Below are 26334 nucleotides of genomic sequence, written 5' to 3'. Positions count from 1 at the left end.
CTTTAAATGCATTTCCTAAAACACCCGAGCGGACATCTATAGTCAACTTGTTTTATATATTTAAAGATCTCGAAGTTAGTTCATTAGAAAATCTATTTTTCACTTTTGAATTTCACGAATCGAGATGTGGAGGCTTTTGAAATAAAAAAGAAAAGACATCCCACAACATAGCTCTAAAGGCCAACTAGAAAGGTGAACCAGATCTAGACTCCAAAAAATCAATTGATGAAGATGAAGCAGCCTTATTGGTGAGAAAATTTAGTAAGTTCATTAAATCTAATAAATTTAATAAGTCGCAGGTGAAAAAATACTTTCAGAACAAAAGGAAGGTTCAGTGCTACAATTGTCAAGAAGAATGACACATTAAGGACAACTGCTCTAAACTAAAGAAGAAAGAGAAAGACAAGGGCAATAAACCAACAAAATTGAAGCACAAGATCTTGAAAGCCACAAAGAATGAAACGTCGTCCTTTGAGTCCAAGATCGAAGCCTACGCCAGATTATCCCTAATGGCAGACCACCGGAGGGACGCCGAAAGTTCCTCAGAGATGAACATCGATGAAGGGGGAGGATCTTCAGAAAAAAGTTGTGATAAAGAGGAATATTAGAACACGAGGTAAGTGATTTACGTGCACTTTCTCCCAAACAGTTTTTCTAATTTAGTAAAATGCTTTCAAAAAACATAGTACAATTAGAAAAAAATAATGCTAGGTTAAAATTAAACTTAGCAAAGTTATGCCCATTAGATAGGTTTGATAATCTAAAAGTAAAAAATAAAAAATTAAAAACACAAATAAAAAAAACTAGAAAATGACTATGTATGTTTGAATTCGAATATCTTTCGAAAATCAAAATTAAAAAATAATAGTAAAATTAACTTGTACATTAGAAAACACCAAGGATAAATTAAGAAAATCCCTGGAAATTATGTACTTCCAAAATTCCTAATTAATCCAGTTGGAAATAGTTTATATTGGATTCTTAAATCATGTCTAGTATAATTTAAAATTAATCTTATGCGTGCTTTAAATGATAATGTGATTTATCTTCTACATTTCTTAAATAAATTATTTAAATACTTACTTTTCATATTTTGAGTTAAAATTTTTTGCTATGTTATCTGATAATTTAATCTACAGGTAGAAATTTTTTCAAAATTTTTTAACTGTTGATTAATTTTCAATAAAATTATTAACGAAAAACATACTTTGAAATTTAAAATTATTTTTCAAACTTATATTTTGAAAAATCTTATTTGTCTGTGATGAATCATGATATTCTCTATCCTTACCAAAAAAAAAAAAAATCAAATATTATCTGAATTATTACAAATTACTTTGAGAAAATCATATTTTTAAATTAAAGATTCAAAGAAAATAGAAATGGGAAAACTTTCATTTTTTTTTGCCATTAAACTATATATTTTCCACATCTAAAAAAATTAACAAAATTTTCAGAGTAGAAAAAATATTTTTTTAAAAATTTTGTCAAAAATTAGTTGTTTTACCAACATAAATCATTTCTCTTAAATTATTGGAAATTTTTGTTCTTATCAACCTTTTTATGTTTAACTTTGGCAAAAAAAGTTTTAGGATTTTTCGAACCTATTCAATTTCCAAATTAATTATTTCAAAATAGAAGATTAATTATTAAAAATAGAAAATGTTTGACAATTATTTCTAAAAAATATCAGCTTACTAATGATTCGTGTTATGCACCCCTAGAAATTTATTTCAAAATTTTCTAACTGTTTCAATTATTTTTTCCCTTTTTTTTATATGCTCAAAGGGGAAAAATAGGTATAAGTTAGGGGGGAGTAAGGACATTGTACGAAGTTTACAATTTTTAACTAGCTTAAATTCAGTACATTGCAATATTTTATTCTAATTGCAACTTCTTATTATTTTTTTATTTAACCCTAACTTTAACTTGGGTTGATGCACATCAAAAAGGGGGAGATTGCAAGTACATCGTAGTAGTTTTGATGCATTAACCAAGTTAAGTTAGATCCTGTTGTGTTTGATCATTGTGTCTAAGTGTGCAGGAGCCTAGGAACACAAGAAGTAGAGCGGAAGACACAGCTAGCGAGAATGATAATACTGGAAAAGGAGTTGATGGACTCGGTGCATCTGAGTGACGAGATACTATAGAAGAGTACACCGATATACCAGAAGGACGTGCGCGACGTTCGAGGGACAAGAAACCGAGGAGGAAGCCTACTCGAGGAGAAGGTCGGAATTGGGTTCATATGAGCTCAACTCCGATTAGACAGAAAATTATCCACGTGAAGATATCAGCCACTAAGGAGCTGATCTGACACTTGAAAGGTGTCTTCCATGGTTGGAAGGTATCTTCGATGAACAGTGCGAACACTCCTTCCAACTCTTGAAGGTGTCTTCCAATAGCCGTTAGCTACAGATAGAGTTTTATCCTTAACGGATAAAACTTAGCTAATAGAAGATGCCTCGAACCATCTTGAATGCGCTTTCAAGCTGCAGATAGAGTTTTTCAGGGGCTATAAAAAGACCCTTGAAGTTAGGAAATATTCAACAACTCCTGTATTAATTTCCTAACAATTTTCTGAGCATTCAACGAGTGTAAGAGGCTTTTCCACCTTCAACGAAGGAGACTTTTTGGTGCTTTTATTTATCTTGGATTAATAATCACCTAGGTTATAACCAAGTAACTCTTTTTGCCTCTTCTTTTTAGTTATTAATTTAATTTAGTATAATTGTGCTATAATTAGAGTTGAAAGATCGAGAAAGGTATATTTTATTTTACAGGCAATTCACCCTTCTCTTACCTGCCTACCCGCGCCAACAAGAATGACATGAAATAAAGAGTCCTATGTGTTTGTTTAGTTCTCTTAATTATATATACCCTCAAATATTAATTTGACATAATATATTAAGAGCAATAATTTTTTTAAGACGAATGTATCCGAAAAATTAAATTCGTGTTAAAAAATTATTGCATTCAATATATTAGATCAAATTGATATTGAGAGTATAGATATAATCATACTGATGAACCTAGATAGGTTTGATTGAATCTATTTCAGTTCATGTGAATTTTTGAGACTATAAGGAGTCCAACGACTTCCCTCCATTGGTTATTTTACTTTCTCTGAGAGTGTTAAAATATTATTGGAAGAATCAATTAGAATGTGATCATAATCTTTAAGAAATTAAGCTCATGATATATAGTATCGATTTAGATTCTTTTTGAGAAAAAGATAATATAATTAAGTTATAATGTTGATTTTTAAAAATAAACAATAGTTATATATGTAGGTAACAAAGAGAGAAGAGAGGTACAAGAGACATTAGAAAAAAGTCAAATTTAAGATAGAGGTAAAATGGAAAAAATGCACCTCTTGGGGTGCACCTTTTGGATAATTTTTAAATTTTGGGATGTCTTCCAGTCGATTTCGATTTTTAGGTGCGTCCTTGATAAATTGTTGCTTATTTATTAGTAATTTATAATTTTTTTTTTATAATCTTAAATGAATGGGCCGATCGGTCCGAGACAGCCCGGTTCGTGTCGGACCGTATCTAGCCGAGCTCCAGGTAAACAGGGTATTCGCGCCGCCTCGTCCCCCTCTTCTCGATAAACCCTACGATTGCCCTGTTCTCCTATTCGACGTTTGCAAGCGCGAAGTAGTCGTTTGCGATCCATGGATTTACAGCTGAGCGATCTCGATCGGTTGGTGTTGTTCGAGCAAGAGCGCCAGTCGGCGGAGTTGGCCTGCGCCGCCAACCCCCGCGATGTCGATGTGAGTACTGACATCCTCTCTTCTTTTTTGTCGAATCGTAACACTGATTGTTTCTCTCCTGTTCGTCCTTATTTTCTGTTGCTCCTTGTGGTCTTAAAGGAGATAACTGATTGCGTCTATGCTTTTAGAATCTCACGAAGTGGGGAAGTGCGCTTCTGAATCTATCAGCTTTTCAGAAAAACCCCGAAGATATGGTGAAAGGTTATTATTTATGGATTCGATTGCGTCCCTCTTATAGTTACTGCTTGATAAATGATAATATACTATAAAAAAGCTCTCCTTCAGAAGTTCAGGTGATTGTTTATTTCTGTGTTTAGTACAATTTTCATGTAAATTTTCTTGCAGAAGCCATATCGAAACTAGAGCAAGCCTTGGAAGCGGATCCTGGAAGGCATGCGACATTATTTCTCTTAGGGAATGCCCATATTCAGCAAGGGTTCTTCACGCCTAACGAACAGGTTGCTTTGGTTTGCTTTGAGAAGGCAAATCAGTGCTTTGAACAGGCTGTGGAATTGGTAACTCTTTTCCTCAAGAATGACTCTGTTCGCATTTTTTTCCTCGAATATGGTCATTTAGTTTCATCCTTTGACTTCTTTGATTCTTCCAGGATCCTGGAAATGACATGTATTTGATGTCACTGGATACAGTAAGCAAGGTAAATTGTTCCGTCTAGCTTCATATGGTGTAGCGTCAAGGTCTTACTTGCTTTGCAGGAATAAGTTTTGTTCTAGAATATCCTCTTAAGGACTTTTAGTAACTATGATGTGCTACATTGAATGTAAAGAAAATATTTTTTGTTTGACTAGTACTTCTAATTGTATGGCTGTATCAAATGCACGATTACATTGTAAGCTTTTGTCGAAGAGACACACTTACCAGAGCTGGGATTCGATCAAACTTAATTAGTAGCCATGGCCTCCTTTAACTAAATTGATGTATTTGTCCTATTGTCGCAAATATATTAAAAACTTATTATAGTTACTTCCTTTGCTTATATATGTTCATCTGGGAACTTTAGTTTAAGAGTTCTACCATCATAATTGTGGCTCATGGTTGCACTCTATGTTTAATTTAAAAGATTGACCAAATATATGCAGGACTCTTTACAATCTCTTGCCACCTTAGTGGTTCATCATTTTCATGGATTATAATATGCTATTGTGCCTTCATGTTGTTTTCTGTGTATTAAAAGATATTGAAGTATGATATGACTCCGTCATGTATTTTTCACCTATTATCATTACGATCTTGCAAAATTTTAGATGAATAGATGTTCATAGAAGAATCTTTTAGCACACGTATGTATAAACTCATGGCTGGTGTTGGATTGTTCTAATTTGATTTGGTTCTATCTTAGGATGATCCATAATGTGCCTAGTTATCTAATAAGATAATGATAGTTTACGGAAAAAGATCATAAGAAGAAAAAGTTTGCACGTGATTTCTATTGAAAAGGAAATCATATGATACTTACTAGATGATTGTTTTGGTAGATTCTAGAAAGAAAATTGTACGAGTCACTAGATCAATGTGATAAAAGACATGCATATTGGGTTACTAATGTCACAACAAGATAACATCTATGGTTTATTGTGTTATTTGCATATCATTTTGTACTAATCAATGCAAGATAGCTATTACCAATTTAAAACTTGAATCGTAGAGACAAATATTACCCTAAAGAGAGACTGAATGCAAAACTTGGATTCTAAAGACCAATGTTGTATCACAAGAAGTTACTAGATGGGCAATCTAATTCCAGATATCAGGTATTGTTTATCTTTAGTGTGGACAGGCTGATCTTTTTAAATTTGGTGATAACTTGGAACAAGAATTTCAAAAAGACAGTTCATAGCTTTAGAGCAATTTAGACAAATATGTTATATTGAAGAGCTATTTTCCATGTTATATGAGTTACTCTATAGAATCTCAGAATCCTTCTTGAAACCTTTGAAACATCTTACTCAGGCACCTGAGTTGCGTCAAGAAATCCAAATCCATATGGCACACCAACAGGCTTCCCAGGAGACAACTTCCCCTGTGAGAAAGAAGGTAATAGTAAGCTCCAAATGGAAATTCCAAACAAACTTAAGCCTTGTGAAATATTGAAGTCATATACCTTGTTTCTTGTTTTTATTAAAATTTTCAATTGCTTCATTGTTTTCCTTCATGGCGTAGGCATTTCATAATCCGACAATTCATTCTCGGTTATGAAAATACATTAGTTTCTGATAGTTCCATATGTCATAGTGAAACTATGGCATATTCTATATGACACGTTTGTTGGAACTCTTATTTATTGAAAGACCTTTTAAGTGACAGCCAGCTCTTATCAACTACCATGTCGACTGTATGTTGATTGTGTTTCATTATGTTCCTGTCTTCCTGTTTTTTTGGTAACTTAACATGTTTCTTCCTGTAGACTATCCTCCTCCTCTAGCCATCTATTACATACTTGAAACAGGGAGAATCATCCCATTTAATAGAATGACAACCATTTGTTTCGATCACAGATGAATCAAACTGCTTCATAAGTTGATCTCCAAAAAGGCATGAATATTGAATCCTTAAGCTTCAATATGAATAAACGGTGATTCATAAATAACCAGAAAATCATGGGATGTAGATAAGATAAAGACTACTTAGTATTAGGAATTTATTTGCATACTGTTTCTTCAAGTGTTCCCCTATGATAAGCATTTCAAATTTTGTTACTAATTTTCAGGCTCCCAAGAAGAAAAAGAAAGAGAGTGATTTAAAGTATGATATACTTGGCTGGGTAATCCTTGGGATAGGTATTGTTGCATGGATCGGAATGGCTAAATCACATCCTCCTCTTCCTCCCCCAAGGTAGAGAGCTCTTTACTCAGCCAAGTAAACGTTCTGCACCAGACTACAGCTCTAGAAATTGTTGAATGTGGTGCCTTTTCTATCATTTCTAAGCTATATGTCAGCATTTTAAGTGTTTTCTTCCCCTTTTTTGTCAACAAAAAGGAGCATGTTGCAGGACATCAAATTGTTGGAGATTAAGTTTATTTATCGAGCTTCAATTGATAAAATAGCTTTAAAATTTTATTTTCTTGTAAGAAATACACCCCTATTATGCTAGGTAAATTGGTAATGGATCCGTCGACGCCAAAAGAAGTAGCATTGATATCTGGAAGAGGTTTGTTTATAAAAAATGATGATAACAACAAATCACTGACATAACATCAACATAATAAGAGTACGTTCTCTTAACTGAAGAATTAAACCGTACACACGATCTACTAATCGGTTTATTCTTCAGGTCAATTGCAAAAAAGGGGATTCACTGGAACATGTAAACCCTAGAGTTCAATCCACAGCCAGGTTTTGGGAAATTAGAAATTGGTCTCTTATGGAGCAGTGGATCCAGAAGGAGCGTTAAAAGATTCAAAGCTGGTTGTTGGAGCTGATGATGGGTTGCCCTGATGGATAGCAGGTGCAGTAGTGTTGGTAGTTGGCATTGCCATGGCCCCTGAAATTGGAGGTGGCAATGTAGGTGGCCTAGGAAGATTAGTTGGTTGCATTGGTGTCGTTGTTGGTGCACCAGGTGGTCCTACTGCAGAGGGGACAGCGGCCACTGGAGGAATAGCTCCATAACCTGCCAATACAAACATCGAATCTGTGGTTATGGATTCATTGACTGAAATTTAGTAGTAAAGATACCAAGTCCTAAAAAAAAATGCAAACCAATCATGTGGGGTATCTTTAAAGTAATATTCTTGCCAGTTAAAGACAACCACAGGTCGATAACTACTCACCATTTTGGGGAATACATTTGTAATATGTCAAACAAAAAAAAAAAATCACATCATTCATCTTCTTTTTGAGGAAAAGTATGGCACGAATGGATTGCCTAGAATGACCTAATAGTCCGGCCCAGTAACAAAATTGGCTCAGCCTGATATGAGGTGGTGGGAAATTCCAAATTATCAGAACTTCTAGATATTGCCTTCTAAGGACTTTAACATAATAGAACAATGATAGTAAACGAGATTACTGTCTAAATTAAGAGCAACCAAAACTTAAATACCTGGTACACCAAATGGAGGTGGCAAAACAGGGGGTCTAACCCCCGGTTGAAGTGGTGCGTTCATAGAAGCATGAGGAGATGCTCCAATAGGCAACATAGGAGGTATTAAAAGTGGAAGAGGGGGTCGGGCCCCTGGCATGGTCATCAGATGCTGGTTAAAAGTGGCACCAACTTGGAAAGCGGCAGCCTGACCGAGATGTTCCTTGATTCTCTGGTCGATTAAACTTTGAGTTTGTTGCTCCTCAAATTGCTGGTAGTAAGAGCGTACATTTGCCTATTGTTGAAGAACAAAATAAGTAAATGATACAAAGTATTGGAATGAGCTTAGAATATGAAGTTGGAAAGAATAGTAACCTTGTGTTTATAGCCAGCATTGTGTTGCTTTCTCACAGATGGCTGCAATGGCAAGAAATTCAAGTAAGAGCATTCCTTTTCCAAAATACAAAAAGCATCACTTGCAAGACTCTAAAGATACAGAAACTGAAAAAAAAAAATGATTGTGACTAACGAGACATTTGATAGTATCAAAGTGAATCAAATATAAACTCTTATCACTTTATTTTCTAAAAAACATCAAAACCAAAATAGATGATGCAAACCACACTGATTAGCTAGGTACCAGCCTGTTTTTTCTGAATGGGAGTCTTAAGTATCCTATGCAGCAAGTTACAATATTCCAGGGATCAAAGCATACAAAATTAATACCTCTTAGATGGAGTTTATAAAATATGCAATATTATACTATAGAAGAGTTAATTTCAAACCTCTGTCATATTCCCAAATAAGATACTTCAAAGTTCAAAGTAACAAAGAGACACGTATATGGAGAAAATGAACTAAAGAAGTAGAAGAGACGCAGAACAAATTCATGATTAACTCTACTAAAGGAATATTAGTGATGCAAAGTGCTACTCCTTCTCTAATATGACAGTTGAATAAACGAACACCGCCTATAATGTGTTCAGTTCAGATTTGTATAGGAACAGAACGATCTCATACATTTTTAATTGCAATAAAGCACTTCAAAAATGTTAGTATAAAGATCAAAATATCCAATTTGACCTAAACAGTGGAATCCAGGCAAAATCATCAACAAGCCTATACTGCCATACCATTAGGTTAAGCTCAAAGCGAGAACATGCATTCTAATCAATCACAGATTCAAACAAAATAGAAAAATAAAGAAAGAAAAGGGAAAACTTACAGAGTCGTGGGTCAAGTAAGTATCACAGTAATCGCAGTAGTACCTGTGGCCCAAAGATTAGGGTTTTTAAAAATTGGAAGCAAATACGAGTAACACGAAACTATAATATGAAAAAATGAAGGAAGAAAGGAACGTTATTAGTACCGAGGCATGGTGCGGTAGGAAGCTTCGGATCGAGCGCAGAACCAAGTTCGACGGAGAGGAAAGCGGAGGAGAAATCAAAGAACCGAGAGTGGTGGAGACTGGAGCGGACGACGGAAACGACGGTGCCTACCTTGGATTTCAACCCAATAAATTGTTCGCTTTTCGGGTTAGCGGATGGCGGGTTATCGGGTCGAATCTCAAAAACGCCCCATTCTTGTGGATCCATTTTATTTTATAGATTATCTGAGTAAATTATTACTTTTTGTCTCCCCAAATAAATATTTGTTTAATGAAACGAGCAATGTTCCATCTGTTCAAGTAAACAGCAAACAAGCCCCCACGGGCTGAATCAACTGGTAAGTTGCCTAGTTGTTTGCTCAAATGGCCAAAGGTCGAGGGTCGTCAGTTGTACACTGGAATAATATTCTTGGTCTGCTGGTCAAAAACTCCTAAGACCCCAGTCAACTTTCCAGCCCAGCACTCACCGTGATTTACTCCCTCTAAAATCCTGGGGGGTCAAGCTCAGGGGGCCGTCAGGGTGACGATTTCACTTTTTTTTTTTTTTTTTCTCAAAAGTAAACAGCAAACAAGCCACTACTGGCACGGTAAGGAGTCAGATTGGATTTCTAAAGCACAACGGGTTGATCATCAGCAGTATGTAATTTGAAAGAAAAAAAATTGTGTTGAGGGATCCACGGACGGTGGAAGTCGACTGCCAATGCACTATCATCGGTATTTTTGAATTTATCCGATGGATAAATCAAAACACATCGAGAGTAATCGATGGTTTAGACACTCGATTAAAAAAATAATAAACACTAAACGAAGAGGGAGAAATTTTATTTTATTTTATTTTAAAAATCATAATTTAAATATTTTTATTATTAATTTAAAGAATAAATAAATCATAATTCATAATAAGAAAAATACAACTTTCCCTAATACTCAAAACGTTTACTTTAATTTTTTTTTATGTAATTAGGACATCTAGCATGGAAATATTTGAAGAGAATATTTCGCTGAATATCTTTCATCTCAAATATCTCTTCATTGAAAAGGGAAAAATAGGGATATATAGAAATTATCATGTAAAAGGATTTGTAGGATGATTTCTAACTTTTATTATAAAAATGAAAATAAAAAATAAAAGTTACTATAGTTGAGGTGGGTGAGTGGCTTGGGCTGTAAACGAGCCGAGCCGAGCCGAGTTTTGGAATATTCAAGCTTGTTTGATAAGATAATCGAGCCGAGCCGAGCTTAAAATGAACCAAACTTTTGAAATGAGTGTTCAAGCTTGGTTTGGTTTATTTTTTATGAGCTTGAGTTTGTTTGAAGCTTGGCTTGAGCTTGGTTCATTTAGATGTTATTAAGGTCTCAATTCAAGCTTAGCTTGAGCTTGGTTCGAGCTTGGCTTGAGCTTGGTTCGAGCTTGGCTTGAGCTTGACTTGAGTTTGGTTTGAGCTTGATTCGTTTAGATGTTACCAAGCTCTCAATTCAAACTTGTTTGATTGTTTAAAACTTTTAATTATTTGATTGGTTATTAAGATTGATAATTTAAATTTATTTATTTATTTATTTATTTTATTATTTATTTAGTATATTGAAAAGAGTTTTATTAATAAATATGGTTCGTGAACATTGTTCACGAACGTTAACAAACTGAACACATATGTGTTCAAACTTGTTTGTTTAGCTTAACGAGCTGTTCAAGCTTGTTTGTTTAATTAATCTTATGTATATTAAACGAACATAAACAAGCTCTTATCAAACCGAACATCAAGCTTGTTCACGAACACTTAGTTTATTTACAGCCCTATGAGTGAGCGTAGTGATAATAATTTTCTCCATAGATTCAGAGTACCATGGGAAAATATGAAACGGAGCAATTTTGGAGAGTTTTTTGAGTTTCAAATTCGGGTTCGAGGTGGACATTTGAAACAAGGATGGGTAAGGATGGAGATTTCTCAATTAAATCAAATCGAGGATGGGGACAGGACTATAATTCGGGGGTGGGGATGAGGATGATAAATTCGCCCTTGCCTCGCCCCATTGCCTTCTGGGTGGGGCATGTGACATCAGGTTTTTTGATTTATTTTTTTATTATTTTTTAAAAAAAATCAATGAAAAATACATAAATATTTGGGATATTTTATTTTTTTTGTTATTTAAAATTCAATATTTTTTTGTTATTTTTTTCCCTTTTGGTGAGATATTTTTTAATGAAATTTGAAATATTTAGGAGTGAGATATTTGATGGATAAGAACTATAAATATTTGATTGATAAAATATTTTATGGTGAAATTTAGAATATTTAAGAAGTGAAATATTTAAATGATATATGGAAATTAGAATCACAAATATTTGTGAAAAATATTTTATCTTATTATTATGAATGCTCTTAGGACATCTATAATAAGAATATTTGGAAAAAATATTTATTCAAATATCCCTAAGAGAATAAAGAGGGGATATTAAAAATCGCCTAACAAAAAGTTTTGCTTGGCTATTTCTATTTTAAAAAAATTTTAAAAAAAATAAAAAAGTATGAGATGCTATAACATAGCGCTGGACGCGTAGGTGGGCTTAATTTTTTTTGTTTTTTTCATTGAATGTAAATGTTGGGCCGTGGGAATAGGTGAAGCTTAGAGTGAGATATTTGATTAATAATCTGTATTTAGGATTTATAAATATCTGTGGGAGAAATATATGAATTCAGTGTGGATGTTCTTAAAATAAGTTCTTAATTTTCATTATACCTCTCCACTTTCACTCCATGCGTGATTTACCTAGTCACTATTTATTTCGCTAATTATTATTTCAACGGAGGAGATAAATCATGGACGGAGACGCTGGAGACGAGCGTATTCACTTTTTATCATCATGAAATCGATTATTTCTGACTGATTAATCAATTATTATTTATCCAATGGTGCTAACTGATTCTTGAATTTTATATGCTCCATTTATGACCTCCAATTGAATTACTTGATTATAAAATTTTTTATCAGACTGTCACAAACCTGAATTGATTATGATATATCAATCCGACTATGATAAATTTAATACCTCAATTTTAATACTTTAATCCATGTCTAAGGGCATGACACTATAAAACAATGGCAATTTGTGATGAATTTTGAGTCGAATCTTTAAAAAAAATCATCACAAAAATATTCTATGATTCTGTGATGGAAATCTTTTCTTCACGAATAAGTCGTCGTCAAATCCTAAGATGAAAAATTATAAATTCGTCGTCAATTTTACGATAAATTATAAATTTGTCATCAATTTTACAACAAATTATATTTTCGTCTCCATAAAAAAATCGGCGCACAATTCATCAAACACAAATATGCGATGAACACTAATTTTCGTCCCAGATTTGATGACAACTCTAGGGGGTGCTTGGTTCGGGTAAGGGAAACGGAATAAGAATAGGAATGATTGTCGTGGGACCCACCATTATTTCCCCAAACCAAGCACCATGTTTCAGTCCATTCCCATTCCAAACCCCCCAAACAAGCAGCCCCCTAGTTTTCATCACAAATTTACAACGAAAATGAATTCATCGCCAAATCTGTGACGAATTTAATTTCATTGCAAATATGCTACGAATCTTGTATTCGTTACAAATCTGTGACGAAAATGGGATGCACAATGATTATGATAATATGAAAACGAAAGTGTTTGGTCGCCAAGTTCACCGCAAAAAGCAATTTTTTTTTGTTAGAAACTACCGATTTCTACATTTTATGCGTATACAAATATCCAATCCTGTTTATAATAAACATAACATTCCAACACATCATATTCAACATTCCAAACTAAATCTATAATCCATACAAGTCAAACAACATATCCAAAATGAAACCATACCAAAACCAGTTACAACAAACATATCAATATTCATAGAAGTCATTCATACAAGTAATCATATCCAAAAACTTCCAACATTCCAATCTAAACCTTCTCAAAGTTAAACAAGTTATCATATCCAAATGCAAATATCTTATACCAAACAGTCACATAACAACGGAAAGATACAAAAAATAATCATCTTCCTCGACAGACACTTCTTCTTTCATTCTTCTTTTTTTTGACATTAAAAAACAAACAAACCAAAAGTATCATTTTTAACAAAAAAGAAAATCCTATAAACTAACAAAACTTAATATGTAAAGACTTATCTCCTTCGACGACGTGGATTTTAATTTCCATCATATTCCTTGACCTCACTAAACCTGTTAAAAATAAATTAACAGTATTAATCAAAAAATACAAAAATTAAGTGTTCATAAACTCAATCAATTAACACATGTTCAAAAACATTAATTCTGAGACAAAACATTCATACATAATAAAGTCATAAAGAACCATCATCAATATCACCATCATCATCAGAACCAAGAGGAATTTGCCTTCGAGTAGAGCCTAACTGAGTCGCATTATGAGGTCTTGTTGTCAACATTTCTTCATCCCTTTGTAATATTATCGTCTTCAGATTGCTAACATCTTCAATCAAGTTATTTATTTGTTCCCTTAGAGTTGGTGGGGTGAAAGAAGATGTACTAGTAATTTTATTGCTTATGCTCAAAGAACTCATTCATAATATCTTTTCCCCTTTTGGTCCCCACTCGCCTTTGACCATAAACTTATATTATTACCAACAGAGGACTTAAATCCGTCAATATCATCACTAGCACCCAAATTTCTCTGTGTTAGCTCTAACTCATCATATTTCTCTTGTATTGTCATGAGAAAAATTAAAATAAGATTACAATAATAATATTTTTAAAATGCATACACATAACTAATATAATCAGTTATAAATTAAAACCAATGATTAATTCAAACCTTAATTGCTTTAGTTCTATCCTCGCTCCAAGTCTTATCTATTTTTTGAATTGTGCGGGGTGAATGTGTTTATGAATAATGGCTCCTTCCCCATTTTCTTGGTTAAAAAAAATACTATTAGAAATTATGAAATAGTTTGAAATAGATTAAAAATTAATGTGAGAGTTAAAAAATTATCAATTTACATATATGCTCATCGATATTGATAGAGTCTCTCGTATATGTCGCAAATGAGTCTCCAAAATTATAAGTTTGATTTAATCTATTATGTTGATTCTTTTGTTGGTCTCCTTAGTTGCCTAAAAATTAGAGATCCTGGTCTAATTTTCATCGGTTCCTAATCTTTGCATGATTAAGTATACACCGGATGTGATCCCGTATTTTTTTTCTTAAAAATTCTTTTTATTTCCACCGCTTCACTTGGTTCCCAATTGAATACTTGTTGGAATGGAAAAAAATAATTAATTATATATTCATTTTAATTTCATATATAAACTAAAGGGGATATCCCTTAAACTTGTTCTACTAGAGCTCTTTGGTGAGTGTTGGAGTGCTTATATATGTCATTGAAGCCCCATATTGGTTATTTACTATTCTATTAATATCATAAATAATCCGTACATAATTTACAAATCTACCATAAAATTAAAAACAAATAATATTACATAATTAAGATAGTTAAAAAAATATTAACATAGTACTTACGAATCTCTGATCATAATTATATACTCTCAAGTGTCTGCTCTCAACAACTGAATTTCTGACTGAAGGAAAATGCGTGGGTATTGGTGAATGTACTGGCGACGGTGAATGGGAAGGTGTTGGTGAAGGTGCATGCATGGGAAGGTCCTGCATCTAAAGGGGGCATAAGTCATGTGCCTGGTGATAAAGTGGACTGGCTGTCAACCAAAATTATTAAGATAAAGTAAATAAAAATTTGATGTATAATGAAGAACATAAAAAACTTACCATATTTGTTAATATATCAAAGAATGCACAAAATAAAATACCAAGATGTCACATGCCTATAGAAAAAAATATATGCATAAAAAAATATATGCTTTAACGGATAAAATATATAAATTTAAGAATAAGACAGTATATAAACAACTAATTAAGTTACGAGTTTTGTAAATCTACATATTAAAATTAAATTTACTCGTAAATAAAACATTATCATATATGAAAATAGAATATTATATTTTTGTTATATTAAGATAACAAAACTTACTTATTATCATAAATCAAAATCCTTATTGTCATTTTCATCCTCATCATCATTATTTAATTCATCATCATCATTATCATCATCATCATCATCATCATTTTCATCATTGTCATGCATTTCACTTGCATCCACGTTTATCATTACTCTGTTGAGATCTTGTCATGTTGGAATAATATATTTCCCGGTCTGAAATATGTTCGCAACTTCCTCTTGTTGATATGCAATGTCTTCCCAACATTCCTCTTTTTTTTCTGTGTTTTGTTTAACAAACAGTCTACCAATCAATCTTGTTACATTTCAAAATAGGATATGAAAAATAGAATATTTGAATCGCTTGTTGTGCCACCCCAAATAGTTATATCTCTTATACAATCTTTTATGATTTATTTCAACCAAATTATACCATAGATATAGTTTCATCCCTCTGACAAAGTTAAATCGGCGGCACATAAATAAGATAACTCATATTTTTAGGCTAGGCCAGGGTATTCTACCTTTAGAACTTCATCCAGTAAACTTAAAAAGTATTGCTTGCATCTCTATCATTGGATGACTAAACACAAACCTCACTATTTATTGTAGTCTTTCCTATTCCATATTATTGAGTATGAAAATTATATCTATTTATGAAATATACTGGCCAATTATGTACCAATGCTTTTGGACCACATGATAGATGGAATAACAATTTTTACTCAAGGTAAGCTTGATTATCATGAACCTAAAGCCAAATAAATATATTTAAAAAAGTTTGCATATGTGTAAACCAAATTAGATTTGTCTACTTACATATGATTTGAACCATGATGTAATTTCTTCTTTGTAAAAGCGATCAAACTCTTGTGTTAACATTTCAGAATATAAGTTTTAAAAATCATACCATAAAAAATTATAACACAAACAATTTATGACATAAGAAATTCCAACAATAGAAAATATCTACTAACTCGTAATAAGATGATACTTTTGGACAATTCGATGAAATATATGTCTGGGTTGCCTATCATTCTTTACCAGTTAAGTATCTATACTTACTTGGTCCACTTGGTCGACCAAGGTAGGTAAAATTTGAGAAGGAATTCAAATTGGGATCAAGATGGCATTTCTTCCCGCCTTTGCCTTTTACTTTGAACGTGAATTCAAAATAATATGATGCAAAAGTTGTTATTTTCTCCACAATGTATGCATTAATAATAAACACTTTAACCCGTACCTTAGTTTTCACTTTTTCTTCAAATGATATAAGAATTTGTTTGTAATAAAAAAAATTGTATTAGATATGAATATATAATAAAATTAATCAATTTTTATGTATGAATAATGAAGTATAGAAGATGAAAATTTTACCTTTAAAATGGATACACCAATCAAAAAAGGAGATGACCTCCAACTTTGGTCTCATATGGTAAGTGAACATAAAGATGTTCCATGGAATCAAAAAATGAGGGTGGAAAGATCCTTGTTAAATTACACATAATGATGGGAATGTCTCTTTCTAACTTTTCCATATGCGAATATCTCAAAACTATTGAGTAAATATCACAAAAGAAAATACTTAACTCCGTAATTGCATCCTATACAAAATTTAGTAAGAGTTTTTAAAAAACAATAGGAATAAGTCTTTCCATGAATATATGTTAATTATGACTTTTCAAATCAATCAATTTGTACTCTTCAATCGACACTTCTCCCAAGATTAGAGACATATCCATTTGAAAATATCAATGGTTTTAACTATTCATAAATAACACGTCTCTGATCCTCATTTAATATATCAACTGCTTTACTTTGGTCCCCTACTACTTTCATCGATATCAAAAGTAGGGTTTTACAAAGGAGTCATATATCTTTTCTTATATTCAGATTGTTTTTTCACTACTAGAAAACTAGGCTTTTGAGACAAAAATTTTAAGACAGTGACAAAATTCGTCTCAAATACTAAGTAATTAAGACAATAATAATAGATGTCTCAAAATTTTACATGGAGACATTAAATTTAAGACAGTATTTAAGATTTTGTCTCAAATTCAACTAAATAAGACACCTAATAAAGACGGTTAAAAATATAATTATATCAGACATTCAAATAAGACGGTAAAAAAGTATTTGTCCCAAATTATCTTGAATATGATTCGTCGGAACGATCGTTACAGACTCTACCGTTCCCGTTCCAATATCTTTTCATGGAACGGTACGACACAGCTTGAATATATATATAGAAAAATACATCTACAAATTTAACTTAATAAAAAATTTTAATTTATAATTTGTGTTTAGATTATTGATAATTTAAAAATTATGAAAAAAAACATATTAAATATTTAATAATATACTATCTTTTGATAGGCCTAGGATATATACTGAAATAAATAATGTTTATTATATATCTACGTTAATATAATTAAAGGTTTTAAGTTTTTTATTTTAATATTAAATTTACATTTGTGATTATCTTTAAAGGGGTTAGGTTTCTTTTGTTTCTTTTGTGCGACAAAAGAGAACACGGGGACAACGAAGAGGGCGACGGAGGCAACGACGATCTCCACGGCATATCTCAAGTACTTCTTTAGTTTTTCTCTTCTCTCCGTCCAACCTATTGAGATTGCCTCTTTAACCGTATCCGCCGACGTCGAACCTGACCTAGATTTTATTTCAGAGAAGATGGAAATCCCCTAACCTGAATTTTTCATCTCAGGTTATATAAAAGCCAAAAGCTTGATCCCAGGCGCTTGTTCTGCAATATTCAAAACCCAATTGAGATTTTTTTTTCTAAAGTTGTGTTTGTTTAATTTTCTTGGGTGAGACATGTTTGGGTTCTACCGACCACTAGTTTTGAATATAATCTACTTTATCGGTTGCTCTAGTCTAGATATCATTTTTCTTATGGGTAAAAGGAGCTGCATTATGTCTGCCATGGGCATGTTTAGTCATTGCTATTAATGGGTATATGGCTAAATCAATAAATCAGAATTATCTTTGTTTATTTTCTAGTATAAGATCATGTGCTTGTTCAAGTATTACAACAACAACAACTTGTTGCCGCTCACGTGACCAACTCGCACCCCCTGCTCCTGCCCTGCCGTTATGTGGCACAATACTTTGGCCGCGGCTCCTGCTATGCACATGGCCATGGGAAACTCCTGCTTTTCCAAGATCACAGCACGACCACTGCCGCGGCCAAAGCATCGCATGACAGGAGTTGGCAGTAGTGAATAATTTTCTTATGTTTGATTTTTAAAATACATTGATGCCCTTTCTATCAATTCCTTTGATTTTTCTGTTCTCAAAATTTGCATTTTCGTTTTATTCATATTTTGTTGTTCTCAAAATTTGATTTCATTAATCTTTTTGATTTAATTTTGGTAACCATAGAAAAAAAATACCCTAAATCTAATTTAATCTAGGAATATTTAGATAAGACTTCAATTAGATGGGTTAGGGATATCAAGATATGACTTCAATTGGATGTGCATTTCATCTCACCAAAGTGGTAGAACTGCCATAGTCAGATCTTAGTGTCTTTGTGGATAATTTATAGTTAGCTTAAAAGTATTTCTTTATTTTTTTCTCTTTTATCAATATGTGAAATAAAGTGGTTTGTTTGGTAATCTATTAAACAAATGGCAGATGTTATCAATTTTTTAATTGTACTCGACGAAAAATGGACATGCTACCGAAAGAAAAATAAAAGCTAAATTGAAATTATTATTATGTCTTATTATCCACTTGAATTTTTGTTTGTTGCACTCATTTTTGTCTCTTGCACTCTAGATTTAAAATTGTGAACACAGGTCAAGCCTCTCCTAACACTGATTCCTGGATCTGTCCCTGAGTAAATCAATTTACATGGTATATCTCTTATTGCTTTTGATTTGATTTTAGTAGTTTGACTGGATGTGAGGGAGAGAAAAGAAATTTAGTTCTCCATCCTATTGTAATTAAGATGTTCGATAAAAGGTCAATATGATTAATTTTAAGAACTCAACAATTTTAAGATTACTACTAACTATATACCAAACAAAGCACGCATACTTTTAAGAGATAATGAGAACCATTAAGTGAATCTACCTGATACGTACCCCAAATGTTAGCATGCAATAGTTGAAAGTAAATAGTAGTTTTAGTATTTCTCTTAGGAATGGAAAGCTTGTGTTGTTTTACTATAGGAAAAACTTCACAGACACAAGAAGTTGGAAAAGAAATAGATCTAGTGATGATTTTTTGCATTGTAATTGAAGATGGGTGGTCAATCCTTTGATGTCATGGTGCACTTTTAATTTTTTACAATTTCATTTGTAGGCATTGAATACTGACAGTTCTGAAGTTAGAGCTTTATCACATTAGAGAGAACTTCTAGAAAATGTACTGTTCTTTCATTAGTTAAAATTTAATTGTACTTGTAAGTGCTATTTGTGTAGTAAATATTTAGTTGTGATCTAAGAAGTAACTTTTATTCGGTCATATAATGATTCAATTGTCATAAATGTATAAATCTGACAAACTATTTTTTTTTATAAATGATTATTTTTATCAGTAAACTGTTCTTCGATAAAGATCGGCGATATGGAAAAAAGTTGGATTCATTCAAAGAATAGGAATTCAGAAGAATATAGAAGAAAAGTTGATGAATTTTTAGAGTTAGCTTACAAAGACACGACTGAAGATAGCAGAATTTATTGTCCATGTTGTGATTACAAGAATCGTTATTTTGTCTCCAAGTTAGATGCTAGGATGCATATTATTGTTGGAGGCTTTTATAACAAATATAGAGTTTGGGTTTACCATGGGGAAACTTACAGTTCTCAACAAACAACCTTGTCTTCTGGAGGTATAATTCTTATATTGTTAAGACATTATCATTCTGTTTACTTGTGAAGGATCTATATTTATTGATGTTAATAAACATCTAGGGTCAAATGCAAGAAAAGTTATCAGCGGTACTTATTGAGGATCAAACACCTGAGTTGAGACAGAAGATTTTCAATAGTTTCATGGGAAATCAAAGTCATGGTTATGTTCACACTATGGGTTTAGGTCATAGTCCTTCTGATATGCGTACTCACCCCTTGTTATCCAATGAACATTCAAATGAGTTAATAAAAATGGTTACGGAGAAATTTGTAGTAGAGTGTATGAAAGTAGTGACTCCTATTCTAAATTAAATGAAATCTCAAATAGATGTACTTCAATCAAAGTTAGAGAATCAAGAATCCCCATTGACTCATCTTGGTATGGAATCCAGTGAATTTAGAAATCAAAAGGTATCTTTACTTTATTTAAATAACTGACTTTTATAATGAATTTTGATAGTTTTGATACGTACATTATTTTTTATTTAGGTTGCAGATAATATTATTTCACATGAACAAGGATTGGATAACCAACAGGTACATTAGTAGTTATTTTCATAAGATTTTTTTTAATTTTATTAACAATTTTGGTGATGTAGTAGTGTACATATTTTTAAGCTGTAGATAAATTTATTTTACAAGTGCAACAACTTGAAAGACACAAAGATATTGACAAACACATAAACCATCATTTCTTATTACGAGATGAAGAGGTTTGTTTAACTTGGGGTTGTTTATGTTGTATATATATATAGTTGTAAGAAAGAGGATTATGTGTTAGATGATGAGATTTTTTATTGAAATGTTCTATTTATTGATTTTTTTGAACAATATATATTATAAATCATCTTTAGCTCAAATAAGAGTTTTTTTTTATGTTCAGGATTCTGGCGAAGAAAGATTATAGAAGTTATCTCTAGATCACGAGGAGTTGTTCTTTAGACTTTCTTTTGTATAACTTTCATGGGAATAGTTATTTTTTTATTATCAAATTAATGATAGATATGTAGCTATTTCTATTATTGGATGAATGTTGGATGTACTTTCAATTAATGATTATAGAATTTTATAGTGTGGATATCATTGTTAATTTATAAAAAGAGAGTTTTTACTTTTGTTTTGAAATGACAATTTAATAAATTTAATCTAGATTAAGAGGGTGTTTGGATAAACTTATTAAAAATAGCTTATAAGCTCGTACAACTTATAAGTTATTTTAGGAGCTTATAAGTTGTTAGGTCTTATTTTAAAAACAAGTTGTTAAAATGTTTGGGTGAACTTATTACAATCAACTTAAAGGTATTGATGTGTTTGATATTATAAGATCTTTTTATTAATAAAATTACCAAAAAGGGTATAATACTATTAATAGAGGGTTTTAAGATTTTTATTAATAGAGGGTTTTGGGCGAATTTCTGCATCGGGGGAGAGAAAATTTGAAAGAGGCGTTGGCGGAGAAGATGACACAACGTTGGAAGAGAAGTCGGCGGAGATAAAAAGATATTAGGCTTATAAAAATTTATGGAGGATAAGATGAGGATTTATAAAATTATATAAGGATATTTTAGAGAAACAAATTATTCAAATAAGATATTTTTTTAAAAAAGTAGGGTCTTCCATACTTTTTTAAAAATAACTTATAAGCTCCAAAACAGCTTATTTTGACAGCTTATAAGCTGTTTGAAAAAAAAATTACCAAACAAATTTGAAGAGCTTATAAGCTCCAAAACAACTTATAAGCTGTTTTAGAGAGCTTATAAGCTCAGCCAAACACCCTCTAATTTGTATAATAAATGTTCTTTAAATATTATTAATTTTTGTCATAATTATTGCATCTAACAAGTTAAAATATTAGGGAGAGTAATTTACTGTCTTCACTTCTATTTGAGACAGCACATTACCATCTTGATTTAGTGTCTTTAGTTTTTTCACAGGATAAAACATAACATTTGAGACAAAATAATAACTTTCTTAAATACTTTTGAGACAATTAAATAATTGTCTCATCACCGTCTTAAATAACATTTGAGACAGTACAACTGTCTCAATATTTTGTTGAGACGCTTGTATTAGGGACGACTACATTACCGTCTCATCAAAAACATTTTGAGACACTAAATTTATAATTTAAGACATATTTTGTTGTGTCTCAAAAGCCTAGTTTTCTAGTAGTGTTTATTTTTCTAGGGATATTTGTTACTGTATTTATCAGATTATCAAAAGCATTCTTCTCAATATGTAATACATTGAGATTATAATGAATCAAATAACTCTTTTAATATAGTAAATCCCATAATATACTCTGTTTAGTCTATTTATGTGTACTTTCATATCCATATGTTGTACTATATAGCTCTTCAATAACAAATGGAAAATTAAGCACTCTATACTAAATTTGTTCACCTGCTAATCTTAATGGCTAAGGTATTCTTTCAATTCTCTTCTTAGTGAACTCATCTTTATTCCTTCTAAAATTATAATTTGGTGGCAAAAATTGTCTATGACAATTAAAATGACTCAGCTTCTTCCTATTTTTCAATATGATTAACTTTGATCTCTCCATACATATTGGACATCCTAAAATCCCAGTGGTACTTCATCCAAATAGCATACCACAAATCGAAAAATCATTTATGGTCCAAAGAAAAGTAGCATTCATTACAAACATCTAATTAGAATGAACATCATATGTAGGAAAATATCATTCCATAGTTGTTTCCACTCAACAATATCAGTAATTGCATATAAACATCTATTAACGTCTTCGAATTTTGTAGGTCAAGAATAACCAATGTTAAAAACATACATAATATTTTCATATACACACTAGGTGGAAGATTATACAGAGTTAAGATGATTGGATAACAAGAATAATTTCTTCCTGATTTACCAAATGGAGCAAATCCATCAGTACAGAGACCTAACCTAATGTTTTGAATCTCCTTGGCAAATTCAAGTATGTTCTATCAAAATTTTTTCATGCATCTGCATCTGATGAATGACACATTAGTCATTCTGTTTAATGATTTACATGTCAAATCATGTATTCAATAGTAGCCTTTGATGCATAAAACCTCTAAACATAGGAATTAAAAGCAAATAAAACAATTGACTATATGATTTTCATCGTTGTTGACTTCTTCTGGTGCTCTTGTACTTAGCTTGAGTATATAATTTACAAACATCTGCATCATCTCCCCGATATAGCATATAACCATCTTTGTAAACATCAATTATTTCTACCAGAAGACTAATTCTTTCACATGTTTTTTCATACTCTAAAAATCATTGGACATTATATGATCATGTGGAAATACATTTCCAATAACTTGAACAGAATTATTAAAATAATATTTAAACATATTATGCTCTGTCTTGACATTTAGCAGTCTTACAGTGAGAGATAATTTGGTGTGGCTGTCACAACCAACCCACGCTAATTCATCTGTAACACTCAACACTTAACACTTTATGAAATTGGAGATATGCTTCATCAACACCTCATACTTCTACCTCCGCCAACGATGATGTATAAGTAGTAAATATTTGTTCAATTATTGGAGGACAACTAAAACTTGCACCACTCGATTCAGGAATGAAATTCTGATCTGCTGCATTAATTGTCATTCTCTGACATGGATTTAATTGATTATAATAATTCTAATCCCCATTAATTGAGACGTGTATGTTTTATCTATAATCCTCATCAGATATAAATAGTTCACCATGACATGTCCAATTAAAGTAATTCAGAACAAAACCAAATCTTCAAAGATATTCTCAAACTTTATCAGACTATAAAAATTTATCATTATTACACTTTCTGTATAGACATCTTATCTTATCCCCATCCACAAACTTAACATTACTACAAGTAAATTTAAAAAATTGTTCCAACCCAACTTTAAATTCATCAGTTAAACCTCAATATTAAGATAAGTTCTTTTTATGTATCCAACTCCTTTTTTTCTGTATTTTTCTTATTTTCAATTTATTAACCCATTAATCAAAACATCTACCAATAAAAACTGCTAGTACCTTATCAATAACCGTAGCATTGTCACGCAAGTTGACAATAGATTATGACACACAAAAATTCCATGATTTGAAATATATAAGAATAAGAACTTAGCTATGTTGCAACCAGCAACAACTCCTCTAAAGACAAACTAACAATTCATGTATCTATACACCAACATCAACCAAATAAGTTTGATAGATATAGAGCCACAAACAACCAAACCAAATGCTCATATCAAATATAGAATTAGGGAAGAAACCCACCAAATTTCAGCCCAAGTAAAAATGTACAGGCATATAATATCATAATTCAAAGAAATAAGTGTAGAAAGGCTTTCTCAAAAATAAATCTAAGCTTGATCTTCACGCCTACAAGCCACTAATCTTTATCAAATACTCTCACTCGACTTCAAACCCTAAAATAGGAAATATCAAACATCAAACACTACCAAAAATAAAAATAAAAGAAAAGTATAATGGGATTAGATCAAATACGATCCCAGACAAACATCTTAGCTACCAAAAGGAAGTCGGCTTCACTTAGAGATCGATCGACCGACCAGGCTCCTTGTGGCTGGGCAGCCTCATCAGGGTTGACTGGGCAATCTCATTGGTTGTGTAGCCTCATTGGGGTCGGCCAACCTCATTTAGGAACAAATTTATTTTTTCACAAAATTCGTTGCTAATTAGCGACGAATGCTTTTTTTGTCACAAATTTCATTGTTAATTTGTGATGAATTATTTTTATCGTTAAAATTGATTGCTGAATTAGTATTTTGTTTATAGTGCGATTATACTAATGGTAAAATAATATTTATGTTCCTAATTTAGAGACAAATTTGTTTTTGTCGCCAAATTCGGGCGACAAATATTTTTTTTTTTTTTTTTTGTAAATTTCATTACTAATTTATGACTAATTATATTCGTTGTTAAAATTCATTGCTAAATTAGTTTTTTTTTTTAGTATGATTATACTAATGATAAAATAATATAATGAGTTTAGTTTGAAGTTTTTTTTAAGTGCCTGAGCGGAGTCGGTTTGAGTTAACAGTCACTGACGACCAAATAGTAGATATAATATCTAGAATTTTAAGTTTTTTGAAATAATCTAACGCAGTGAGTCGGAAGAATCCTAATTGAGTATTATATAAATAAATAAATTATAATTCACAGTAAGGAAAATACATCATTTGTTCGAACACAATACATCATTCTTTTAGCGATCGCGAGTACAATACAAACACAAACCTAACGAATCCTTTTTCACTTCTGCTCGATGAGAAAGTGAAATCAAAATAAGTTTTTGCCAAATGTAGGTAGCTTTTCCCCCATTGAAGGACAAGAAACACCATGTGAGCATGCATGATAGTTGGAGGTGGTTCAGGTGACAATTAAGGCTTGCTGGTGAGCAAACATGGAGTGTTTGCTCACTCATTCATCCCCGAGATTGACTCGCATCGGGTCCCTCCTACCCTCTCTTTCGGACTTTGGCGGCCGATGGAATCTACATTTCACTTACTTTCGTACCATATTTAAGGGGTTAAACGGCCCAACGACTTCAAAGGGTTTAATGGGTGACAGAGTTAACATAATCTAGTCTAAATCCTAAATACTAAACTCAAAACAGGTTGAAGTGAACACATCAATCAACATTTTGATGACTCAAATTGTGAAGTTGATATAATTCTAATCTATTCTACCTTAATAATGACTCCTGACCTAATCAGGCAGGACATTAAATTACAAAAGTCAATCTCGAAGACTCCAAAAAACCAATTTAATTTCTTTTGTCAGCACACACACACCGTAAAGTTTGAGGAAGGGACGGGTAGATCATAGTGCATGTGAGCACCCTCCAGTCACTCAAGAGAGGAGGCGAAGAAAATAGCAGGCAGGTGAGGGGTGGGTGGGTGAGTACAATAGAATCTAGAAAAGTAGGCCATGCCAATCAGTGTTTTCCAAATCAGATCAGATCAGATCGGTTTAGGGTTCAGGATTTAGAGATCCTCTCGGCTCACTTGTCGCCGGCTTCTTTCTCAATCGGTGTCTGGTGCACTTTCCACGAAAGTAAACTGAGTGGTTCGATGAGGAAAACCAAAAACATGGATGACACAAGGGCTCAGTGCTCCACTTGTGGTTGCCATTTGGTGGTGGAGATGAATATATGCATTTGTTTGTGATAAGATAAGAAAGAACAAGGT

General features: G+C 32.2%; 2 protein-coding genes across 2 annotated transcripts; one reads left to right on the top strand and one right to left on the bottom strand.

The window, feature by feature from the left end:
• Nucleotides 1-3568: 3568 nt before the first annotated feature.
• LOC121980861 (mitochondrial import receptor subunit TOM20-like) lies at nucleotides 3569-6850 on the top strand. The gene is made up of 6 exons (XM_042533114.1): nucleotides 3569-3775; nucleotides 3904-3976; nucleotides 4121-4290; nucleotides 4383-4430; nucleotides 5744-5827; nucleotides 6501-6850. The coding sequence occupies exons 1-6, from the start codon at nucleotides 3677-3679 to the stop codon at nucleotides 6627-6629; spliced, it is 603 nt and encodes a 200-aa protein (XP_042389048.1). The 5' UTR covers nucleotides 3569-3676; the 3' UTR covers nucleotides 6630-6850.
• A 75-nt stretch (nucleotides 6851-6925) lies between these two features.
• On the bottom strand, nucleotides 6926-9307 carry LOC121980860 (U1 small nuclear ribonucleoprotein C-2-like). The gene is made up of 5 exons (XM_042533112.1): nucleotides 9181-9307; nucleotides 9037-9079; nucleotides 8187-8228; nucleotides 7833-8106; nucleotides 6926-7400 (listed from the first exon to the last, which is right to left on the bottom strand). Exons 1-5 carry the CDS (start codon nucleotides 9186-9188, stop codon nucleotides 7153-7155), a joined length of 615 nt encoding a protein of 204 aa, XP_042389046.1. The 5' UTR covers nucleotides 9189-9307; the 3' UTR covers nucleotides 6926-7152.
• Between the last annotated feature and the right edge of the window lie 17027 nt (nucleotides 9308-26334).

The sequence above is a fragment of the Zingiber officinale genome, chromosome 5A (assembly GCF_018446385.1).
Source record: "Zingiber officinale cultivar Zhangliang chromosome 5A, Zo_v1.1, whole genome shotgun sequence".
In the NCBI taxonomy this organism is placed as follows: Eukaryota; Viridiplantae; Streptophyta; class Magnoliopsida; order Zingiberales; family Zingiberaceae; genus Zingiber; species Zingiber officinale.
This window is presented reverse-complemented; position numbering and strand designations above follow the sequence as displayed.